The sequence below is a fragment of the Anopheles arabiensis genome, chromosome 3 (assembly GCF_016920715.1).
Source record: "Anopheles arabiensis isolate DONGOLA chromosome 3, AaraD3, whole genome shotgun sequence".
NCBI lineage: Eukaryota > Metazoa > Arthropoda > Insecta > Diptera > Culicidae > Anopheles > Anopheles arabiensis.
In genome coordinates this window covers 9,552,709-9,574,167 of record NC_053518.1, presented here as the reverse complement: position 1 = coordinate 9,574,167, position 21,459 = coordinate 9,552,709, and the positions used below count along the sequence as shown (strand labels likewise).

General features: G+C 46.1%; 1 protein-coding gene across 3 annotated transcripts in view; it reads right to left on the bottom strand.

Moving 5' to 3' along the window:
* Positions 1–2,987: 2,987 nt before the first annotated feature.
* Positions 2,988–21,459, bottom strand: part of LOC120902811 (follicle-stimulating hormone receptor) — a 98,631-nt gene continuing 80,159 nt past the window's right edge. For 2 of the 3 annotated variants that reach the window (XM_040311822.1, XM_040311823.1), the window contains exons 4-17: positions 14,464–14,535; positions 13,632–13,775; positions 13,380–13,523; positions 12,344–12,415; positions 11,979–12,050; positions 11,267–11,335; positions 9,601–9,738; positions 9,363–9,503; positions 9,200–9,265; positions 8,782–8,925; positions 8,572–8,643; positions 8,196–8,494; positions 5,849–7,582; positions 5,439–5,737 (exon numbers count right to left, since the gene is read on the bottom strand). In XM_040311822.1, the coding sequence (XP_040167756.1) occupies positions 5,439–5,737; positions 5,849–7,582; positions 8,196–8,494; positions 8,572–8,643; positions 8,782–8,925; positions 9,200–9,265; positions 9,363–9,503; positions 9,601–9,738; positions 11,267–11,335; positions 11,979–12,050; positions 12,344–12,415; positions 13,380–13,523; positions 13,632–13,775; positions 14,464–14,535 (3,466 nt within the window). Of the gene's footprint in view, positions 5,738–5,848; positions 7,583–8,195; positions 8,495–8,571; positions 8,644–8,781; positions 8,926–9,199; positions 9,266–9,362; positions 9,504–9,600; positions 9,739–11,266; positions 11,336–11,978; positions 12,051–12,343; positions 12,416–13,379; positions 13,524–13,631; positions 13,776–14,463; positions 14,536–21,459 lie in introns of all 3 variants that reach the window. The other variant, XM_040311824.1, reaches the window with a different exon arrangement.

Sequence of the window (21,459 nt, the reverse complement as noted above, 5' to 3'; positions counted from 1 at the left end):
ACAGCATCTCCCCTCCGTGCCCTCGAGAAGGAGCTTTAGTGGGGGAAGATTTCCTACTCCCTTTTGCCCTGAGACATTCTTCGAGATGGAGCTTTCAGAACTACAACGGGATGGAGCTATTCGTCATTTGGGATTAGGGTGGTTCCCTTCCCTGCAAGACGACGACGACGACAACGACAACAAGGGTGCAGAATAATTGGGTTTTGTAACCGCATTTAATAGTTAAAATAATGGATTATGGAAGGTAGCAGCAGTGAATTGCGTGCGTCAAAATAGAATAATCATGCTTCGCGGTAGAATAAAGCAGCCCGCGTGCTTGGTCGCTAATGACTCGCCTTGCTGGAATGCGTGCTGTGTCTACCTGCTAGACGTCGAAGCGTGTCGTACGATGGTATCATTTTGTCGTCCGTTTTGTAAGTGAAAGGTAGGCTTGTGTACAAATTGTCCTACAAAGCAATTTGGTCATGCAAATTGCATAGCTGTAGGCGCTTTTGCTGAAGCTGACAGGAAAAGGTGTTCCTTCGTATTGCTCTGTTGTCTTCCTTCTTGAAGCATCAAAAACGCGTTTGGAGTGAATTTAATTGAAAATTGAGAAAAAAGGTAGTTAATTCGATGCAAAAAAGGTATAAAAAATCGTTAAAAATGTTAAAATTATAAATTTGAGATCAATAAATTAATAGGTTCGTAGAAGCTATCGGTTTCTGATCTGTTCGAAGATTTAATTTATAATATTTTGTAATTTTTATCTGTGCGTAAATCTTGATCTGAATCACATCAAGCATTTTTCAAGCAGCATCAAGAAATTTCTCAACCAGAAAGTTCATGCGATGTATGCAACAGAAGAATCAAGCAGTATGCCCCTAAATGTATGTAATGGATACATTTTCTTGACAGAATCATGCAGCACGCTTTGAAGAGCATTCCCGTTTTCAAACAGTTTCACACGTTTCTGTGTCACCCTTTCTGCATGATCCACATACGCTATGGGAAGCATTCAATTGACTCATCCTTTTAGCAACCACTACCGTCATAAAGGTGTTTTACTTAAACCCCGTTCGTGGAAAACATTCAACCTGTCCACGCCGGTGTAGAATAACGAACCCCTTTTCGGTCCCGGCTCACTCGTGCACGAGAACGGTCCTTCACAGACACACACACAGGCAAAAAAAGAAACGCATCCCACGGGAACAGTGCTGTATAGAAACGACCGCTCCAAATCATCCACCAAACGAACGGCACGCTGACACTGTCCTCCATTCATATTGCAACGAATGTGTCCCAGCCAGTCAGCGCGCACGAGACGACACCATGCTCTTCTACAGACGATGGATGACAAAATCTGGCCGACGGAGAATGGTCCATTTGGGCCGGGGACGATGGTGGTTTTGGAGCTTTTCTGCCGAGGCCCGTCGAGAGAAGCGCCCATAAAAACTGGTTGTTTTATGGTGCGAATTCGGTGAACGGGGGCCCTGGATATGGGGCTAACCTTTCGCCGTGGAATGGGAATGGGAAATCTGACGCAGGGTAGCAGCGGCACACCTGAAACGGGCAGGCTAAGGCGAAGGTTTTATGAAGGTGCTTCATCACCGTCGGGCGTGCATCGCTGTGTGTGTGTGTGTGTCATCAGCGTGATGACAAATAATTGCGTGCGAAGTGATAATGAGTTTCGATGGATTGGTGTCATTAAGGGAAAAGCCCGTCGGAAGATCCACACCGGGCACGGCTGTGGACGGAACATCCCCGGCGCTTCGGTGGGTTTTATGTTTTATTTCGCACCGCATTTAATGCGTTTCGAAAAGGTGGCCAGTGGTTTGATAAAAGAAAAGCGATTTTGTGTTTTTTTTTCTTCTATGAACTGTCCAGGGTGATGGTAAGCACCAAACAAACCGAAGAAAACACTGCAAAAGAACAATCAATATTTTATGAGCCCCGGCGAATTGCTTTCCATTGCTTGTCAGTTGTAAAAATACGACAATTTGATTTACGCGTTTCGTGTGCATATTAAACGAAAGGAAGTTAATCTTAGCCGCGTTTGGAGTGGGGCTGATAAAACTTTTCACCAAAGCCAGACAGAAGCCGAGGTGGAAAAAAGAGGAGAAAATTGTGCCAATTTTAAATTAGATTAAAACTGACGCCAATTAGCCAAAAACCCTGACACGAGCATCGAATGGAAGAAACAACTTCCTCAACAACCTCGCCTCCCTTTTGCTTGCCGGTGGAACGAAACTTTGCCGTTACCAAGAAACAGGGCTCACCATTCAGCAGCATTGAATTGGGTTTCGTTGTCTTATGGCTGCCCCGAGGAAAGATTACGATTTCAAAGGAATTATCGAGAATGAGTCATTTTTGAAAAGTCGGATTGCATCGGTTTTGGGAGCGTCTGGTCTCAAAAGCTTTACCCAAACAAGCTTCAACGATTGGTTTAAAAGTGTTATTCTTGCACAGATGCGTGATTCTGTATTTGAAGCATTGTTTCAACAGCAAATTCCGCGAACGTTGGCAAAGCAGCATACTTTACCGTTGAAGGAGCGTTCAACTTTCGACGGCACTCGGTAATTGAATTAGACGACAAGCGTTTTGCTGATGATTGAGCCGAATCTAAGTGGCCTATCTTTACAACGGGTTGAAGGTTTCAGCTCGGACGCCGTTGCTATGGTAATGGTGGTCAATGAGCTTCAAGTGGACGATGGGCGATTATCGAAGCTGGTGGAGGTTGTTTGAATTTACATTTTATTTGTCTTAATTAGAAATGGCAAGTTTTTTTGTTTGTAGAGCATTTAAAAATCTAAAAGCATAAGAACGCTTTAAACTACAGTTTGCATAATTTTAGGCGTTTTGTGTATTGCAAATATATTTGCATAATTTCGGGCGCTTTACTGACACAGTCCCCTAGGAACGGTTCATAGATTAAAGAGCATCCAGCTTTCTTCTGCGAAGCGTAACATCCAATAAACCTTTCGAAGAAATAAAAGCAACACCACGAAGCATTACGATTTAAATATCCACTTTATTTTGTCTGCCCCGCGGACCGCGTTCATCGCGGCTGAGCATTTATGCAGTCGATTACATTACATTGGGTTGGTTGGTTACAAGTCATGTTTACCCGTTGGTGCGGGGCGAATATACATGCTCTCTTGCTGCCACGTTGTTTAGCCCACCCTGTTGGAGTTTTGTTTCGCTTTTCGTGTCAGTTTTGCGCTGCTGTTATCCATTCCCTCAGCCCACAAACCCACCTCGCAATGGTGGAATCATTATAAAAACTCCTCCAGGAGCAGCTGTACAGTCCTGCCTGCCTTTACAATAAATATATTTATTTTTATGTATAGTAATTTCGTAAGCACCGGGAAGCGCCGACCGACGAGGCAGCCACGCTTTCGCAAACCGAAAGCTCACCTTTCAATCGATTGTGCTTTCGAGCGCATAATGTGTCTCCTTGAATTAGATTGTAGGATTACAAGCTTTGTAATATCTGCCGTTCGTGTGTCGTTCCTTTTGTTTTGAGTTGCTGCTTCGTTAGTAAAATTAAAATTCTCCACCCTGCCTATCTGCTTCTCCATTAATACTGTAAACTGTACGCGAGAAGAATACTTGTCCTTCCCGCACCCTTTTGTTGTAAGAAGTGGCAGTGTTGTGAGTAATTTTGATCCTATTCCTCCACTGGTGAGAATTCCATTTACATTTACATTTATGTTTGTGTATGTTTTTCCTGTTGGCGTTTGGCAGTATCGTTTGTCTGTTGTATCGCACTAAACTGTGTATGCATATGTGGTTTTTATTAATACTTGTTTTTTTCTTTAAATTTGCATTGTTTTTGTTTTCTTATTTGCAGAACAGTGAACGGGTATGCTTTATACAATTGATTTAAATTTTGTATCTTCTTTTGTAACCGCTTTTGTACCATTCCACAGACGCACACACACACACATCGGTACACGATAGCATTTGATGCATTTGTATCCTTCAAATCTTGGCTAGAAGTGGCATAAAAATAGATGTTTTGTTGTGTGTGTTTTGTGCTTCATGTGCATTTGCATGTTTATCTTTCCTTCCCATCTTTCGCTACTTATTGTCTCTGGACGGCTTCCTGCCATTTACATGCTGCTACTTTTTATTTTTATTTCATTTATCCTTTCAAGTCTTGCTCATTCCTGTGTCTCAATTCAGTTTTGTATTCAAAAAAGGAGAAAGCAAAAATATTCGTGTTTATCGAAAACTATCTAAAATGAAACTATCTTCAACGCGATACTAGCGCTACTGGTGGGGGATAGTACAAGCAACCGATTTTGAAAATTCAATGTTGTACGCAATGCTTTGCCGTGAGATGTTGCACACAACTTCCAGTTGTAGCTGCGTGCAACACGATGAAGCGCCAGAATGTATGCAAGGTATTTTCCAAACAAATTGCATACCTTGAGCAGCAGTTCTGTGGCATAAATTAACGTCGCGTACAATACGTGGTCGGAATTTGTGGTACGTAAATCGATGAAAGATTGTATGGTTTTTGGAAATTTCGAATAATCTTGCTAATGGATGTTGTTTTTTAACTCATCTCATGCTTAAAAATTCAGGCAAAATAGTCACAAACAGTCTAGTCCGCGTACGTGACCTACCATCACTTCATCATCAACACAACGGACACCCTACTTCAATCCCGTTTCCTAGTTTTCCTGTAAAAATTTGCCTCGCTCACAGTTCGTTTCTAGTTGTCCCTCCCCAAAACCGTCCTGGCTGGCGGCCATACCCACTCCACCCACCTAACATAATGCACATATTTCCGCTAGTTGTTTTGTATAAAATCGTTTTTTTTAAATATCACACTCTGTACTCGTTCGGCTTAATGTTGCTGTATGCTTTTTATCGCTACATATCGCGCTAGAATTCGCTATCCAAGGGGTGTTTGTTTTACCCCATTCCGTTTTAATATGGCTCTGGCTTTTTTGATTGGCTCCGGCTGCTAGAGAGCTTAGCAACGATTCGTTCTATGTACAATATCGCTTCAGATAACATTCAAACATGCACACTTACACGCACATCAATACATTCGCTTCCACTGGCCCAAACAGACGGATAGAATGACGAAGAAGGACAACATCGAGAAAGGTGGATGATGAGCGAAAAGGAAGGGTAAACAAAATGGTTCCTCCGCGAGCATGATTCCTGCAGGGAACGAATCCTCCCTGGGATGGGAGAAAGTTTGTCCCCGCCGATCTTTCTCCTGTGTTTGTTTGACGGTACACTACACACTAGACACACACGCACACACACACATACTAATGCCGCTGAGGAATTAAAAGTAATACTTAAAGGTATGGACTATCGTCAAGGACACGGACAGTGTTTGCCGCTTCGGTTGCGGTTGTTCCCACCATCTCGCGCCCCACCACCGAGATGGAGGGCGAAGCGTCGTCATCGTCGTCGTCCCGCAGCGCCTCCCCGACTCACGGGGGTTTGGTTTTATCTTTAAGACTAGAGACGGTTGCCTGAGGACCACTGCCGTGCAGGATGGCGTAGAACGGGGCGGGGGCCGGCTGGTTGCCGCTTTGGCTTGAGGTCGGACTGGCCGCTTCGGCCGTGTCGTCGTCCAGCTGGACGCTGCTGTCCGCGGCGGACGGGATCGTGGGCAGAAAGCGCACGCCGAGCCGGGGCGGCGAGCAGGACAGCTCGTGCGTGTCCTCCTGCACGGCCGACTGGCGGACGAGGCGCGGTTTGCCACCGGGGATGGACTGGCGGGCGGTACCTATGAATAAGGAGGAGAAACCAAGATAATCAATAAACGTTTGTGAGCGAGTAAAGCCTTAAAAAAGCCAATTTGAGATGCAGATTGCATACATTTAGGCGTTTCACTTACTAGAAACAGGATGACCAACACCGTCGATACGCACACCCGGCAACACCACGGAAGTGCTGCCACTGGAGCGTGAGATACGCCACGTGCCCGTACTCTGCGTCGCCGTCGAGCCAGAGGAATCGTTCCGCGAGCTGGACAGGTTCGAATCCTGCGACGTTTTGCGCGTTATCAACCAGGACGTGTGGCGACGGCGTGGATCGAGCAGACGCAGCGGAATGCCGCAATGATGCTGCGCATTGCGCCACGAGTCCGATCGCGACGAGCTAAAGTTCTCGCTGGACGACACGGAACCGGCCCGCTTGTGCTGCTTCTGCTGAATCTCCGCTATCTGGTACGCGTACTGGTCGCCATTGCGGCCCCGGCCGCGCCGATTCCGCTCATCCGCAGTGCCCCAGCTGCACAGCATCAGCCTGCGCCAGGTACGGCCGAACACGCCCTGCCGCAGATGGTGCTGCTGCTGCTGCTGCTGGTGATGGTGGAACCGCAGCCGGGCCGACTCTTGCTCCATCAGCTTGGCAGAGCAGTTGCACGTTTGCCCGGGGAGCAGCGGTGGCAGCTCCTTCGACGACCTTTCCACCAGCGAGTTTGTGTTGGCGGGCGTGTGCCGATTGCTGAAATTGGAACTATGCCGACACCGGCCAATGCCACGCGTCACCCGCGACTCCTCGATCGCTTTGCAGATCAGCACGCAATCCTTCTTGAACTGCTTGGTAAGGATCGCGTACAGAAACGGATTGCAGCAGGAGTTGAGCGGCAGTATGAACACGGTAAACACCTTCGCCTGCTCGAGCGAGATCAGGTGCAGCCCAAAGACGGCCGTCAGCGAGAAGAACGCGATCGGCGACCAGCAGATAAAGTCGGTAAAGACGAGCAGCGCCATGCGCTTGGCGATGCGCGAATCGTTCGAGTTCCAGGCCTGCGAGCCGCGTATTGCGCAGTACATCTTGAGATAGCACCCCATCAGGATGAGGAACGCCACTCCGTTGATGAACATGAGAAATACGACGTACGCCAGGCTGCCGGTACCCTTCTGGATCTCGAACGGCAGGCACACGGCGAACACGCGGTAGTCGGACACGCCGAGCAGCGGCAGGACGGCCATCGTGATGGCGAACGTCCACCCGACCGTCATGATGTAGCTCGCGTGCCGCAGCGACAGCCGCTTGTTCAGGTGCATCGCGTGCGTGATGGCGTAGTTGCGCTCGAGCGTGATTACCGCCAGCGTGTACACGGACAGCTCCGAGCTGAGCACGGCCAGAAAGCCGGACAGCTTGCAGCCGGCGCTCATCTGCCAGGGGATGGCGTACATGCGGAACTCGCCGAGCGTGGACGCGTCCACCACGGCGAGGAAGCCCAGATAGATGCCCATAAAGAAGTCGGCGGCGGCCAGATTGCACACCAGAAAGCGCGGTACGTCCATTTTCGAGCGGGAAAAGATAAGCACAAACACGACCGTCCCGTTGCCGAGCATGGCGAGCAGAAACACGACCCACACACCGCACCGGAGGGTCCACCAGTCGAACAGGTCCTGGCAGGGCAGGAACGGGCCGGGCTCGGGCAGACACTGGATCGAGCCTGGTTGGGCGGTGGGCGAGGCGTGCGTTATGCCCAGCTCGTCCTCGAAGTACTCGTCCGGGAAGGTGGGCACGTGACCGCTGGGATAGCTACCGTACTCGGCACCGTACGCATTCAACAGGTCGTTGATTTGGGTGCCGAACTTCTTGCTTAGGTTTTCTGTGCGAGGAGAGAGAGAGATGGAGTGTGTGAGAAGGGAGAATCGTTTAATTAATAAGCTTTTATAGCGGTATGCAGTATGAACAAGTTCTTCGAAATGAAAAAGGGGTCGTATATGGTTCAATGTAGGTCGAACTGAAGGACAAACAACCTATTAATAGAATCTATAGAATATATTGAATGTGCATGATGAGTATGTTCAAAGAAATTGAACAAAATAAACCGCCTAAATGTATGCAAGCCGCATTACATAAGCTGCTCTAAAGAGCTTTCGTACATAGAGGATGTCTAAATTGCTTTTAAACAGACAAAAAACACTTTTAAAATCCTGTCTGTGAGCATTATATTCCGGGAAAAGCAATGTGTCTGGGTCAAAAGCTGCTGCCTCTACTTTTAGAGCATATTTCACCCTCAATCTTTGATGTTGTGCCCATGAATTTATTCACACTTCTGGCGAGAGCTGTCCTATCCACATTGTGGCTCCATTCATGGAAAGGAACTAAAATGCAAGAGCATCCCTTTTGTGTTTTCGTTCACAAAATTCCCAGAAACAAAAGCACAATCAAGCGTCCCCAACAGGCATCAACACTGGCTTGGACAGCGGCATACTTACGCAGCTGCGGCCAGATATCGTTGTAGCTGTTGTTCCACAGGCTCATGTCGAACTCGTTGTCCGTCGGGAACAGCACGTTCTCGCGAATGTTGAAGGTGTTAGGAACTTTCGGTAGGGCCGTGGTGAGCGGCAGAAAGGAACAGCAGTGGTAGGCGTACGACAGGACGAGCGTCTGGATGCGGGGGAACGCTTCCGGCGGTGGAAACTCGCGCAGGTGTGGATTGTTGAACGTTTTCAGATGGAGCAACCGTTCCAGCCCGGCCGTCGGTAGCTGCGGGAAGAGATTATTGCCTAGGTTTCTGTAATGTAAAAAAGAAAGCGGTATGGAAAATAACCAAATTATACACGTTTACACCACCATCGCCGTTGCACTTACAAGTCTTCGAGCTTTTTAAGGGGCCGAAATGCATCCGCATGGATGAAGAAAACACGGTTCGATTCCATGTCTCTGTGGGAAAAGGTCAAAGGGAAACAAAAAAGCACAAAAAAAACCCGTTGCAATGAGATAAATGCAATTGAATTTAATTTCACCGATGATTTATGCCCCAATCGGGATGATTGTGTTCGGTACCGCCGGTGTACTTACAGCACTTGCAGCCGGACCAGTCCGACGAATGCGTCGTGCGGAATAGATTCGATTTCATTGTTCGAGAGCAGCAGATCGTGCAGCTGACCGAGACTAGAGAACGGTGCACCGTGCAGTGAGCTTATCCTGTTGCTGGCTAAATCTCTGCATTGAGAGCGTTTCGGGTGGCGTGCCGTGGGGCGGGGGTTTATTTTTCCAACGGTGGTTCCAACAGGAAGCAAAGCGCACCCACAGGAAAAAGGGGAAGAAACCGGAGATGGAAAAATAGAAAGCGTCAAGCGAGCGGGTGACACCACCGTAGATAATAAAGAAAAATGTAATTTTCCCATCTTTCTTTCACTGTTGTCGCCCCACCTTCCTGGCCGGACGACTTGGCGGAGAAGAGAAAAGTATAAAGGGGCAAAGGATGCATACTTACAGCAATCTTAAATCACGACAGTTTGTTACATTTGGAATGCTTAACAATATATTGGATTTCAAATCCCTGGAACGAGTTCAGAGAGAGAGAAAGGCAAAAAAGAGAATGAACAAAGAATAGAGGGTCAAATGGAAGCGCTTCCACACGGGTCCGGGTCACTTACAAGCTTCTCAAGCGGGGTGAAGTCTTACAAATATGATCAGGTATTTTGGACAGGTTGGCTCGGTCCAGCCGCAGCACCTCGAGCGAAGTGCAGCCGTCCAGTGGAGGTAGTTCATTGAGGCCGCGCACATCGGAAAGAATGCTTTGGTCGGTGGGGGGGGGTGTGAAGCGAAAGGTTAAGAATGGCAATTGTGAGAAGTAGCTTAGGATGGAACTAGCTGGAGCTGGATGGTACTTACAGCTTTCGGAGCCGTGGCATGTTTTGCAGCGCGCCGGGTTTGATACCGGCCAGCGGGTTGGACTTTAGATCCAGCGAGACTAGATTTTTCGGAAAATCGCCCTTCGATACCCATCGGATGCGATTGTTCGATGCCGAGCTGCGGAAGGAATTGAGATTGAGAAACCAAGCTTATGCAATGTTTTAAGGGGGTATCAAATCACGATACGACCCCAAGACATTCCCCATTATTTTCATATAAAAATAACCCTCCACCATGGCTGTTCCTGGCAAAACAAAACTATAAAAGCGAATGAAAGTTTCTGTCTCGTAAAAGCTGCACGAGCCTGTCGTCTCGCACCCATCGCAACAGGAGGCTGATGGTACAGCCAGCCCGTGTGACAGCCAGCAGCCGTTCTCCGTCCAGCGAAACCGTGCTGACGAAGCAAACGGCCCCGGGGCGAACCGGCCACTAATAGAAAACGACGTTAATCTTACAGCAGAAATGTTGAAAGGCTTATGAATAATGAATGAAGCCGGAAGCGTAAGCCGGACACTATCCACCACCAGGACCTTTATCCTCTGCCCTGCTCTCCAAATTCTCCGCCGTATGGCTTCGTTTGACCTCGCGACTTTCTGCAAAAGGCATCGCAGCAGGGAGCGGTCTGAGTTGAAAAATCTCCCGTTTTGATAGACATGGTACAGTTTGCGGGATTGCACTATCAAATTAAAGGGAAACCAAGAGTCCAAGTAGTTGGACGTGCCCTCCGAGGACTGTGTGTATGTCTTCTTAAGCAGCGGATGCTTAAGATTTGCCTGCCGGAGGCGGTTAAACGATGGGCCAGCAGACTGGTACGGACACAATCGCGCTTGCGGACACAACTAATGGGAAGGTAAATCCAATTAGTTAAAAAGCGGACAGGACAAGCAGTTTGCGGGAAGGGACCAAGACAAAAGCACCAGTAATTGCCTTGATATGACCCATCGCTGGATCTTGGACTTTTGCTGTTTTTCGTTTCTTTGCTCTCTCTCTCTCCATTTCTTTCCCTCGGAGGATGCCTGTATTTGCTGTCCTCTTTTAACCTGGAGAGGTTCCGGTTCGTAGAAATAATATCCTGCTCTATTTTAATCGCATCGGAAGCACCCGGTAGCGGTTGTGAGGTGGAAAATTGGCTTGGCTATCCGTATCTGTGCTTTCTCACGAAACCTCTCCTGTGGCTTCTGCTTGGCAATGTGAGCGAATTGAATGATGAGGTAATGTGTAATAAGAGATTAAATTGCTGCGAAATAGGTCTGCCCACTTGTTCGGAAGTTGAGTCCGGTGGTTTACGATTATTACCACAGAATAAAGCCGTACATAGAGATTGAAAATTTATAAACCTGCACATTCTGGCTGCCTGTGTGGCAACGCTCGGAACCCAGTGAAGCAAGCCAAGATCGGTCGGTAGTTTCTTTTTTTATGCAGAGGCATTAAAGTATCTCTGTGTGGCTCCACCCAGCTCGTTACCCGAACCGATTATAATACTGTTTGAGGTCAGAAAGGGGCCAGAAAAACTTACACATCACCTCTTTTCTTTTACCAGCAATTTTACAGCTTTATGGCCCTGTTCTCCCCATCCTCCGGAAAGTCATAATTTCCCACACCCAAATGGGGCAACTCTGGTAGCAGTTTAATATCGTATACTTACATTTCCTGCAGCATCATTAGATTCTCGAGGCCAACAGGCATAGAGCTTAAGCTATTATCGTCTACATCTCTGCAGGAAAGAAACAAACAAAAAAAAACCCCCCGGAAGAATGGAAACAAATGTGAAAAGTGCACTCGTTTAGAAGGGGCCGGAAATGCATATCACCACCAACCCTACTCTCGCAGTCACAAACACCATCTTTCCACCGCGCACGCTGAATTTATTCGAAAGTTTTAATCGTCCGTTGCAGAGAAAAAAAACACACAAACACACACCAAACGGGCATCCTTTTAACCAACCACCCCGAGTGAATCCTGTGGGGCTGATTCTTGCGCTTCTCTAGGCGCGGTGGGTTTTATGCAAATAATTTTGGCAAACTTTATCCCTCTCGTTTATCTCTGCTGGCAAAAGGGGTAGAGGGTGGAGTAGATTGTGCGATGGTTTTTCTTTTTATTTGCTCCGATTTATTTGTGTGTGAAATTTATCTGAACCAATCGGACGGAGAGGGGAAAGTTTTGAAGCTGCAATTGTTATTTTTTATCACTTTATAGCCGATCTGGGTCGAGGTAGAGGAGGAGTTTATGCTTGTGCAAATGACAACAAACGATCTGCAGCGTTGAGGTGTGAGAAAGGGTGGTGCTGTGACTGACGAGGGTGGTGAATTAAGTCACAGTGTTTTTTTCTTTTTGGTTTGTGTTGAAGGAATACTTACAAAACTTTGAGTCGTGTTAGGTTCGTTAAAGCACCGGAAGTAATTTCACTTATTTCATTTCTTCTTAATATTCTGCAATTGAAAGGTAGGAAGTTAGAGTTGAAATTCATTTGCCAGAGACGATTTTAGCGGATGATAGCTAAGTGAAATGCTATAAGTATAGTCAATGCTATGCATATTGCATACCTTTAGGCGATTTAAATCTTTACAGGCTGATTTCATTGGGTCAGCCGTAAAGTATGCAATACAGATCCTGTAACGCTTACAAGTAATGCAATCTGCATCACAATTACAGCTTACTCATCAATTTCAAAAGGCTACCATCTTGACTTGTTCAATTTAGCAAACAAAACCGATCTACTTACAACATGTATAAATTATCCAAAACTGGAAAATCTCGTTCTCTGATTATTGTAAGTAAATTATTACCTAGATTTCTGTAAACAAAAAAAGATGAAAGTGGAAAAAATGTAACAAAATGAATACCTTCATTTAGAAATTTCATTTCCCCTCGTCTTGCTCGGCACTGGTCGGGCACTGGTATGCTTTTAATGCTGCAAAGCGTGGCATCATATTTCAAACTGCCGAGTGATTTCTTTCGCTTTGATAAAATGCTTTGAAACAAAACTACATTTAAGTGTAAAAAACACACAAAAGGCCACTGCTTTCAGGCTGATTGCGTATCAGTTTTCTTTTCTTTTGTTGCTCTTGCTTTCTCCCTCTGTCACTCTTTCTTACTCAATCAGAGAAGAAATGCATCCGGCACCAACACTTACACTGCAATGACACACATTTTTTTTTGTTGTTGCAAAAATGTCACATGAAATAATGTCATGGCTTCCAATCTCGGTCAACGCTTGCCAGATAGATCGTTCAGCGGAAAAATGTCCACCCGGAGAAGGATTTCCGGTGCAAGAGAACAAAACAAACCAAACAAAAAAAAAAAACACACACACACGCCCAGAGCGTTATCCATTCGCTGGAAGTGCGCCAACAGCGTTGCATCTTGCAACTGTTTCTCGTTGTGCGGAACGGGTCCGTATCGTGTGTCATATGCACGCAAAGGGTGCTCATGTCAAAATGTGCCATTGTTCAATCATATACAACGACGGTTCGATTGGCTTTTGGCAGCTTTCTTCTTTGCTGTCATGCTGCTTCTGCCATTGGGTAAGTGAGGAAAAAATGAACATCTTTTATGCGGTCCCGTGGAAAGTACGGAACTTGTTTGATTGATTATTCAACTTGTGTGGGGAAAGTTTGTGACAGATCCATTACGGACGAGTGCACTTTGACAAGTTGACAAGTGCATATGACGCATGAAGTGAAATTGAATCAACATTCTTTCAATCGAGCGGCAGTTGAAATGCATCCCTGCAAACCCACTCCAGCAAAGCTACTTACAAAGCTTCTAATGATCTCAGTCCGATCAGTGCGTCCGTCGGTACCCGCTGCAGCAGATTGCCCTCCAGTCTCAGATTCTTCAGGAAGTGAAACCCCCGAAAGGTAACGTTCTCCATGTCGGCGATTAGGTTGTTGTCTAGGTAGCTGTGGGTAGTGATAAATCATAAACCGAAGAAAACCATCTCAGTGTTCAGAGATTAAACTTTACCCGGAGGGAAACTGTTTGGGTTTGGTTTGGGGGTCGTAACTTACAGCGTGGTTACCGTCCGGATGCGTCTCAGTGCTTCCATCGGGACGCGCGCCAAACCGCAGCCCTGCAGTGCAATCTTCTTCAGGTTCGACAGCCCGAAGAACGCTTCACTGTTAATGTGATCCAGCTTGTTGTGGGAAAGGATTCTGTTCGGTTGGTCGGAGGAGAAATGAAAGTTAGTTTGAGCTTGCCTGTGCAGTGCGTTCAATTAGCAGTGAAAATTGAATTGGAAGCGTACACCTGAAACTTTGCAAAACCCTCACTATGATCCTAGTTATGCGGAAGCGGAGATATTGTGTGCTGGCAAGGAGGAGCGTATGGAAGTTAAAAATAAATCCTACGGCACAACTTTTTAATGTACTTTTACCAACACAAAACTCTTGTACCAACTTGTACCAACGCGAGGAAGGCGATTTCAAACGCAACACTCGATCCGCATCATCACTATCATCAGCAAGAGCCTTCAAAGAGTTAAACTAATAAAACTGCTGACTTATACGAGCATTGGCAGCGAAGAGAAGACATTGAACAGAGGCAGTGTGGGAGATGAAAAACTTTTTAATTACAAAATATTTGCACTGTCTCTTCGTTAACCGGAACGGGCACTTTTTTTCTCTCTCTGCTTCGTAAAACTCAACCTATTTCGTCAAAGAGCGTGAGAAAGGCTCTATCATACCTACGTCGTTATCGATTTAATTACTTTTGATCGGTAGGCAGCGGCCACCCAAACGCCGGCTCTAATTCTGAGCCAACTTTTGACACGAAGAACGACCGAAACCGGTAGCATTAATTACGAAACTCTGTTCGCCTAAGAAGTTCATTTTTCATACTTACAGCTCCTCTAGATTTGGCAGCATGTCGAATGACTTATTTGGTAGGTTGGTTATGTTGTTGTTACTTAGATCTCTGCAAAGAAGAAGAAAAAGAAGGAAGAAAGACTCCATTAGTAGTGAAAAAATCATTCACTGACTGTAGGTTTAATGTGAGAGCACCCTCACACCCCCAAAATTTGTAATGATCGCCACCGAACGGTTGGTCTGGGCGAAGGAACGCACTAATTGCTTCCGATCGAGTTGATTTCTCCTCCGTTGGATAATATTTCACTACCGATAGCAAAGTGCCACTCGAAAAACCGGCGACGTCCATTCTCCTCAACCCGCTGCTTTCCTGAAAAAATAACACTTCCTTCCGATGCCTTCTTGACACACACAGCACAGCACAGTCTGCCTACTATTAGCGTAGGTAATTTATGGCGAACGATCAGAAGCGCTACCCGTTCGAGATGGAGCTGTTTTCCTTTTGCCCGTTTCAAACGAAGGGGGAAGTGAAGAATACAAGGGAAAGAGGAGGCTTTTCGTGGCGTAAATAATTAGCCTCATCGACATCGGCGCTGCGCCCGGTAATAGGTTTGACCTAGTTTGGTTCGAAAAAAACAAAATTGTGAAACACCACTCGACTGCTACCTTGTTTGCTAAACCGAGGCCGAAGCTGTGTAAACGTTTACCATAAAGCATCGAAAATATTGTTATCCTTTTTTTTTTTGCTCCCCGCTCTGGTGCGAATGGCGTCGCGTGCCTAACGGGGAGGATATAATAATCCATTTTGAGAGGGATATAATGGTAACGGACGGACGGAAGCATTGCTGCACAAACCGGATGTCATCGTGCGGCGGATGACGACGGTGCGACGAAATAATGCAATAAACTCTTCCGAAATGTAGCTTTTTGGGGTGCGGAGAGCAAGAAGTCTAACACGGGGCTTAAGATGTTCTTAGGAAGAAGCTTCGGGAAGCTTACGCTGGCAGGCAACAAGCAGCAACAATATAGTCTATTTTTGGCAGCGAGTTCTGATGGAGCATCCTATCTACTCTACTTTTCTGCTCCATTTCAAAGCTGGAGCCACGCTGTAGGCATTGTTGGATTAATAGTAGATTACCCCCATACTCACGCTCGTCTAACATATGCTCTTTTCACTCAATCATAACAGCTTCAAGATGCGAGGGAAAAAAACGAGACAGCTCTTTGTGGTTGAAGATGTGAAAACTTTTCACCGCGAAACATGACGCAAGCAACATTCGAACGTTCGGGGAGGCTACACACTGATTCATCAGTTTTACTATTAAAATGAATGAATTTCCGCAACGCGGGGCTCGGGCTTTCCTATTTTATCTTGCCAACGGAACCCACCCACTGTGACATTTACGGCCACACAGCGGGCGACCGGCAAAACGGAAAACGAGAAAAAAAGGAAGATCTTGTAGTAAAAAAAGTTTGCAACAAATCCCAGCAAAACCTTACACCGTGAAATGCTTGTTTGATATTACTTCTCGTTTTCCATTTTGATGGTCACGCTTAGACCTTGTTTGAAACGCGTCCAGTGTCCAGTAAATGGAACGAAACAAAAAAAACACCAATCCCTTGGGTCTTGCAAAAGGGCAAAACCGTTTCAAGGACGAGGAAAGTTGTCCGTGGATCTGATATCTGAACTCCGACCCCGGGTGCCCATTATTTTGACCATTCCGGACGGTTCCGGAGTATCGCGATTCCGTATCACCGCGACGGGGAGTCGTCCATAAAAATAAATCCATCATAGAGGGTTTTTTGCTGCTGTTGTTGTGCCTTTTCGCTCTTATCTTTCTGCCGGTTTTTGGTGCCTCCATGTTTCGGAGTTCCGTGCTGCGAAGGTGCAAGAAGCAGCGTCCATCAAACCACGACGTATCTATTGAGGGGGGTTGGTTTTTGAGGCAATACTCTCTCCGCCAAGGAAAGGTGTCTGCGATCACTAATTTGATACACTTGCTCCCCGTGACATGCCGGGTCGGTAGGGACATGGCCCGAGGTGATGCTGACACTTGAATAGGTACACACGTGACGGTTAATGGTGCTTTCAGTGACGTAAAATAACAACTTCAACCCAGACCAGCCCAGAAAACCAATTTATCATCCCAATGTGTCAGGGAGACCGTTTCCAAGGGCGTTTGCGTTTTCTTATCGCCACAAACGGTCACAAAATGGGATGGATGCATCTTCTTTTGCGAAAAAAAAAACGAGCCACCAGACACTAACGGCACCTTTTAACGATCTTGTTTCTGCTAGGGACGGGGGACCAAAACAGGCCTACAGCCCAGCAGGCGTCAATTTCTAGCCCCAGCACCATCGGACACTTACGAACCGGGTGTCGAATGGAACGGGTGTGTCCCCTCAGGTGAGAGTCGGGGGTCGATGGGGTCGGTGGGGTGAAGAGATTAAAATTCTATAGCGTCGGGCCTGCCGGGCATATTTTGAAGACAGCGCAGTAAATCATCGCATCCGATTGTTTGTCAACCGATGATGCTGACGACGAAGATGGGGACCTCCCAGCCGGGAGGACCATCAGAAGAAAAGGTGTATGGTTATGAGTGCGTATGCAATCAGCACACACTGGAAACGCTTGGGGGCAGTGAGCAAGGGACACGGTTTCCTTTCCGGCAACGGCGCGACACTCTAGCGTGTGTGATGAAGGGTCCAAAGGGATCGGCTGTCGGCTAATGTATGAATATGGTGTCGGCTTGAATGGCTAGAGAACGTGTGTGACAGCCCGAGACTGGGGAAGGTATGCACAGTGTGTCGGTGACAATTTGCTGGGGCTGCAGACGAGGGATTGGTCGATGAGCCTTCTTTAGGCTCACAGGGTTGTGACATGGTTCAGGACAGCATGATGCTAATGGATGCTTACAAGCTATGAAGATTGTGTGTGTTTTGGGAAGGGAAAATATTTGTTAAATGAGGCAGGAAATGTCTTTTGGGTATAACGATAACTATGTCATTAAATTTTATACCAAACGATTGATAGTTTAATGAGCAAATGGTGCTCGATGGTATAAAAATTAATTGCCTTGTTACACATATGAATTTTGTATTTCAGAAAACAAATTTTTGTTTGTCATATCGCAGCATAAACTAATAAAATATAGCTATTAAATTGATTACGTATAATAAAAAGGATTTGCTACGCGCATTGCATACTTTTAGGCAAACAGTGAAGCAAACAGCGTGTTTAATTTCGCAGCCATAAAACTCATCATACGCCTAAATGTATGCTATCTGCATGGATGTTTTATTTCAAAGTTTTTGAGCGCAAGGAATAACAAATCATTGCAGGTTGTTTTTGTTTATTTAAAATAAAATGGCGTTGGCTGATTTTGGTTGACCTACTTTTGCTGCTTTTGTTATGTGCTGTCATCAAACTTCTTTTCTACGCAACCAATCGACCGGGACGATAATGATAAGAAACTTAAACCGCCAAGAAGCATCGAACGGACAAGATAAATGAACGTGCCAGTAAATGTCAAACTGTACAATGGCTCTTTTTTGTTAAGAGATTTTTTTCCCTCTTGTCATGAATGATAAGCTAAAGTATCCCGAAAAATGGTTTTATCTGCAAGTAATCAATTTTTTTTTCAGAATTCTGGATAATGTTGATAATGGAATGCCTTTTTTATAAAAATCATCAATAAAATGGTCAGCTATTTTAAGCGTTTGGTCCCTAAATGAATATTAAAAAACTAGATCCCATACATGCTAGGCTTTTTGTCCGCATCTTGGACAGTTTGCAGTGAGGAAACCTTTTTTCCTCACGATCGAATGCAGTGCGCAAAAACAACCTACCGGAAGCCGATGGGCGAGAGTTTTCCAAACCAGTCATAAGTTAGCGACCAAAAACGAGCATGTTTATGACAACGAAATGAAATGATTCCTGAACGCCCGGTAATAAATGGACGGGAAGCGGATGTCGTTTGTGATAAGCTGAGCAACGGTTTCCCTCCCTACACTCTTGCCACTAAAAACTAGCCGATCGGGGCAAACATCTTCCATGGTTGGGAGTCACACACACCAAAAAAAACCGGAAGCACATTTGAAATAGATTTGGCAAAAATGGAGCGGGTGGCAAACAGACATCCCCAATCGTAGCGGCGGCGGAAGATCGTGTCTTGCGTCCGTCCGACAGTAACCAAAACGCCAAAAGCTTCGGTAGCGCCCACCCAATGAGAAGAGAGCTTGCAAAACAATCATTTATCATAAGAACACCTCACCACAGCGACCGTGCCCGCATACCTTCTTCCGAAAGGCCGAAAGAGAAAAAAGCTCCAATCTGTGCATAACTTTCCCCGGATCCAAGGAGAGAGAGAGAAGGTTTTTGGGTTTTTTTCTTCTCCTGCCTAGGTTGGCGCTTATGGACGAAGTTCTAAATATCTTTACGCATGTTGAGCTGCTGCTGGTAGAGAGCTTTGCACGGCAGCGCTTCCGGCTAGTGTGTTGCGGCTACGGCTGAACGCTTTTACGAGGGCGAACCCGTGGGGCCGATGTTCTCATTTGTCCTCGCGCTAAGCTTCGCCGGAGGGCTGTCTTCCAGTTCATTGCCAGCAGCACGAATAAAGAAACGTGTAACCAAACACCAAGAAGTGCATAAAGGACGACGAAAAAGTAGAAAACAATTTGCTCGTGGCGAATTTTTCTTGTTACTTTGCTGCGCGAAACCGAGGAAAATAAAAACTTTTCAACTAAATTTTCCTCCATCCCAGCTGATTTGTGGTTTGCCATGTTTCCCTTTCGCGCTCTTTCTCGCCCGTGCTTTGCGCGAAAAGTCATGATGTTTGTGGTCGTGGAGACGGAAAGAGGAGGGAGAGAAGGAACAATGTTGTTTATCATCGAATCAGTGCCGGAGCCGCAAGGACAAAAGCGCCCGGGCAGCACGAACACACGATAAGACGCTAATTTATACACGATGCAGCGGTCAAACCGTGCGACCATAAATCATGCATCACTGGGCTGGCTGGCTCTGCTGGGTGTATGGGGCTTTGTAGAAGATGTGCTTTTTTTCGTCTACTCCAAGAAAGCGAGAGCGAGAGCGGGATAGATGTACGGGTTTGTTGCTCGGACGCGCTGCACTATTGTTTGTCATTGTTGGGAAAAGTGGCAGCTTCAAAGCGGGACAGCGAATCGACTGCATGCACGTTTACGTTTCCTTCCGGTTCATGAAAAATGCAGCAGGAGTAATGCACCGAAAGTAGCAGCAGCACCGGCAGCAACAGCAGCCGTCGTCTTCCATGTGAGATGTGCATGTGCAGTTTTGGGTCATGGCGGCCATCAATTTCCTTCACCATTTAGTGGTTTGTTTCTAGCACAGCAAGAACACGTGAAGGCAATGCGTTGTACTTTGGAAAAGGATGATCGTTGTTTTCATTTTAGATGAAGTCCTTGGGAAGGAGGGATTTGGGTTGTGGATCGTGATGTGGAGCATGTGCATGCATTATTTATTGCATGGCGTTGTTCCTTATCGTTGATATTGTTTTGCATTTCCCTCCATAAATAAAGTGTTTATTTCATATCTTCTTTGCTTGAAATACTTCTATTTTATTACTTCCGAAAGGTTCTACTTCAATACAAACATCAGTTTTAAACACAGTATTCAAAGGAAAAAACCGATCACTAAAAACTCAACATGACTCATACAGCAAACGATCAAGAGCGTGCCACAGCAAAAAGCGCAGGCTGACGAAAGCAAAAATTGAATTTCAAAAATGTTTCCATCCTCGGCAACCAAAACCCCAATGAGCAACTTTTCTTCTTCAGAAAGTGCACAGCGCAAATAGCACACACACGCACGCACACACCGTGCACAAAACCGCTTCGTATGCATTTATGCATTTTGAGTGCAAAACTTTCCTTCCCCCCTGTGCAATGCTTCACAGGCTGGCAAGAACACATGGAAGAATGGAGGATGGTGGTTTTGTAGGTAACATCGACGAATAAATCGACGTTGTCTGGCGGTGGCATCATCTTGAATAAATCTTGAGCATGATGCTTCTTATGCACGTGTGGGCATGGTCCAATTGGAGCATTGTTTGCAGCACCGGATGCTTCAAGTGTGTTTGTGTGCGAGTACGGCCAAACCAAAACGCACGTGAACGCGGTTTTCACTCTACAGCAGCGATCAACAGTGTCACAGCATGCTGCTGCTCGTACGGCGGGCAACGGCGTGTCAAAAAAGCATCAACTCTTGTGCAATGATTTACTGCAGCAAATTGATAAGGGGTTGCTTTTCGTGCCCAGCGTGTGTGCGCACAGTTCTTAGTGCACTTTCAGCACTCGAATATTTGCTTAGCGTCGCGTTCGCGCGCGATGGAGGTTTCGGGACAAACTTTACAGTAAGATTTGTCAAACCCACATTTCTGCCCACATACACCCTCACACACACGTGTTACTTCTTGCATCGTGCTTCGGTTCAGTGGATACTGAGGAGGAGCCAGCAGCAAGAAATAATAGAGAAAGTTTGCTAATTCAAGTTGGAGCTACTACACGTCTTCTCGGGTGCCCTGTACCCCTGGTGAGCGAATGGGGGAAGCTTTGCAGCCGTCATTGCGCTGGGATTATGCTTAAAGTTTTGCGGCGATATGCGATGTACGATTGTTTGTAAATTGTTTTGCAAAATGTTGCCAACCGAGAAGCGGCGAATGAATTTGCAATCAGCAGAGCTCAGTGTGTGTGAGTGTGTGCAGTGAGAAAACAAGTTCATTTCGGGCAGAAAACATTGTATGGTGATGCATGAAGTCATCTGTAATTGAATTACTCTTGGGATCTTGTTTAATGGTTCGAGAGTGTTTTGCAGCAATGCAGCGTTACTATTATTTGCTGCAAGATGGTATACTGAAGGATCTTAGCTGAATGTTTCAAAATGTTAAAGTACTACTAACTTTAAAGATCAAGTTTTAATTCCATCTACAAAACAGTTTATTCGTAATAAGCAAAAATAAGGCATCGCTGGTGACGTGACCAGGATTAGACAAGCTCG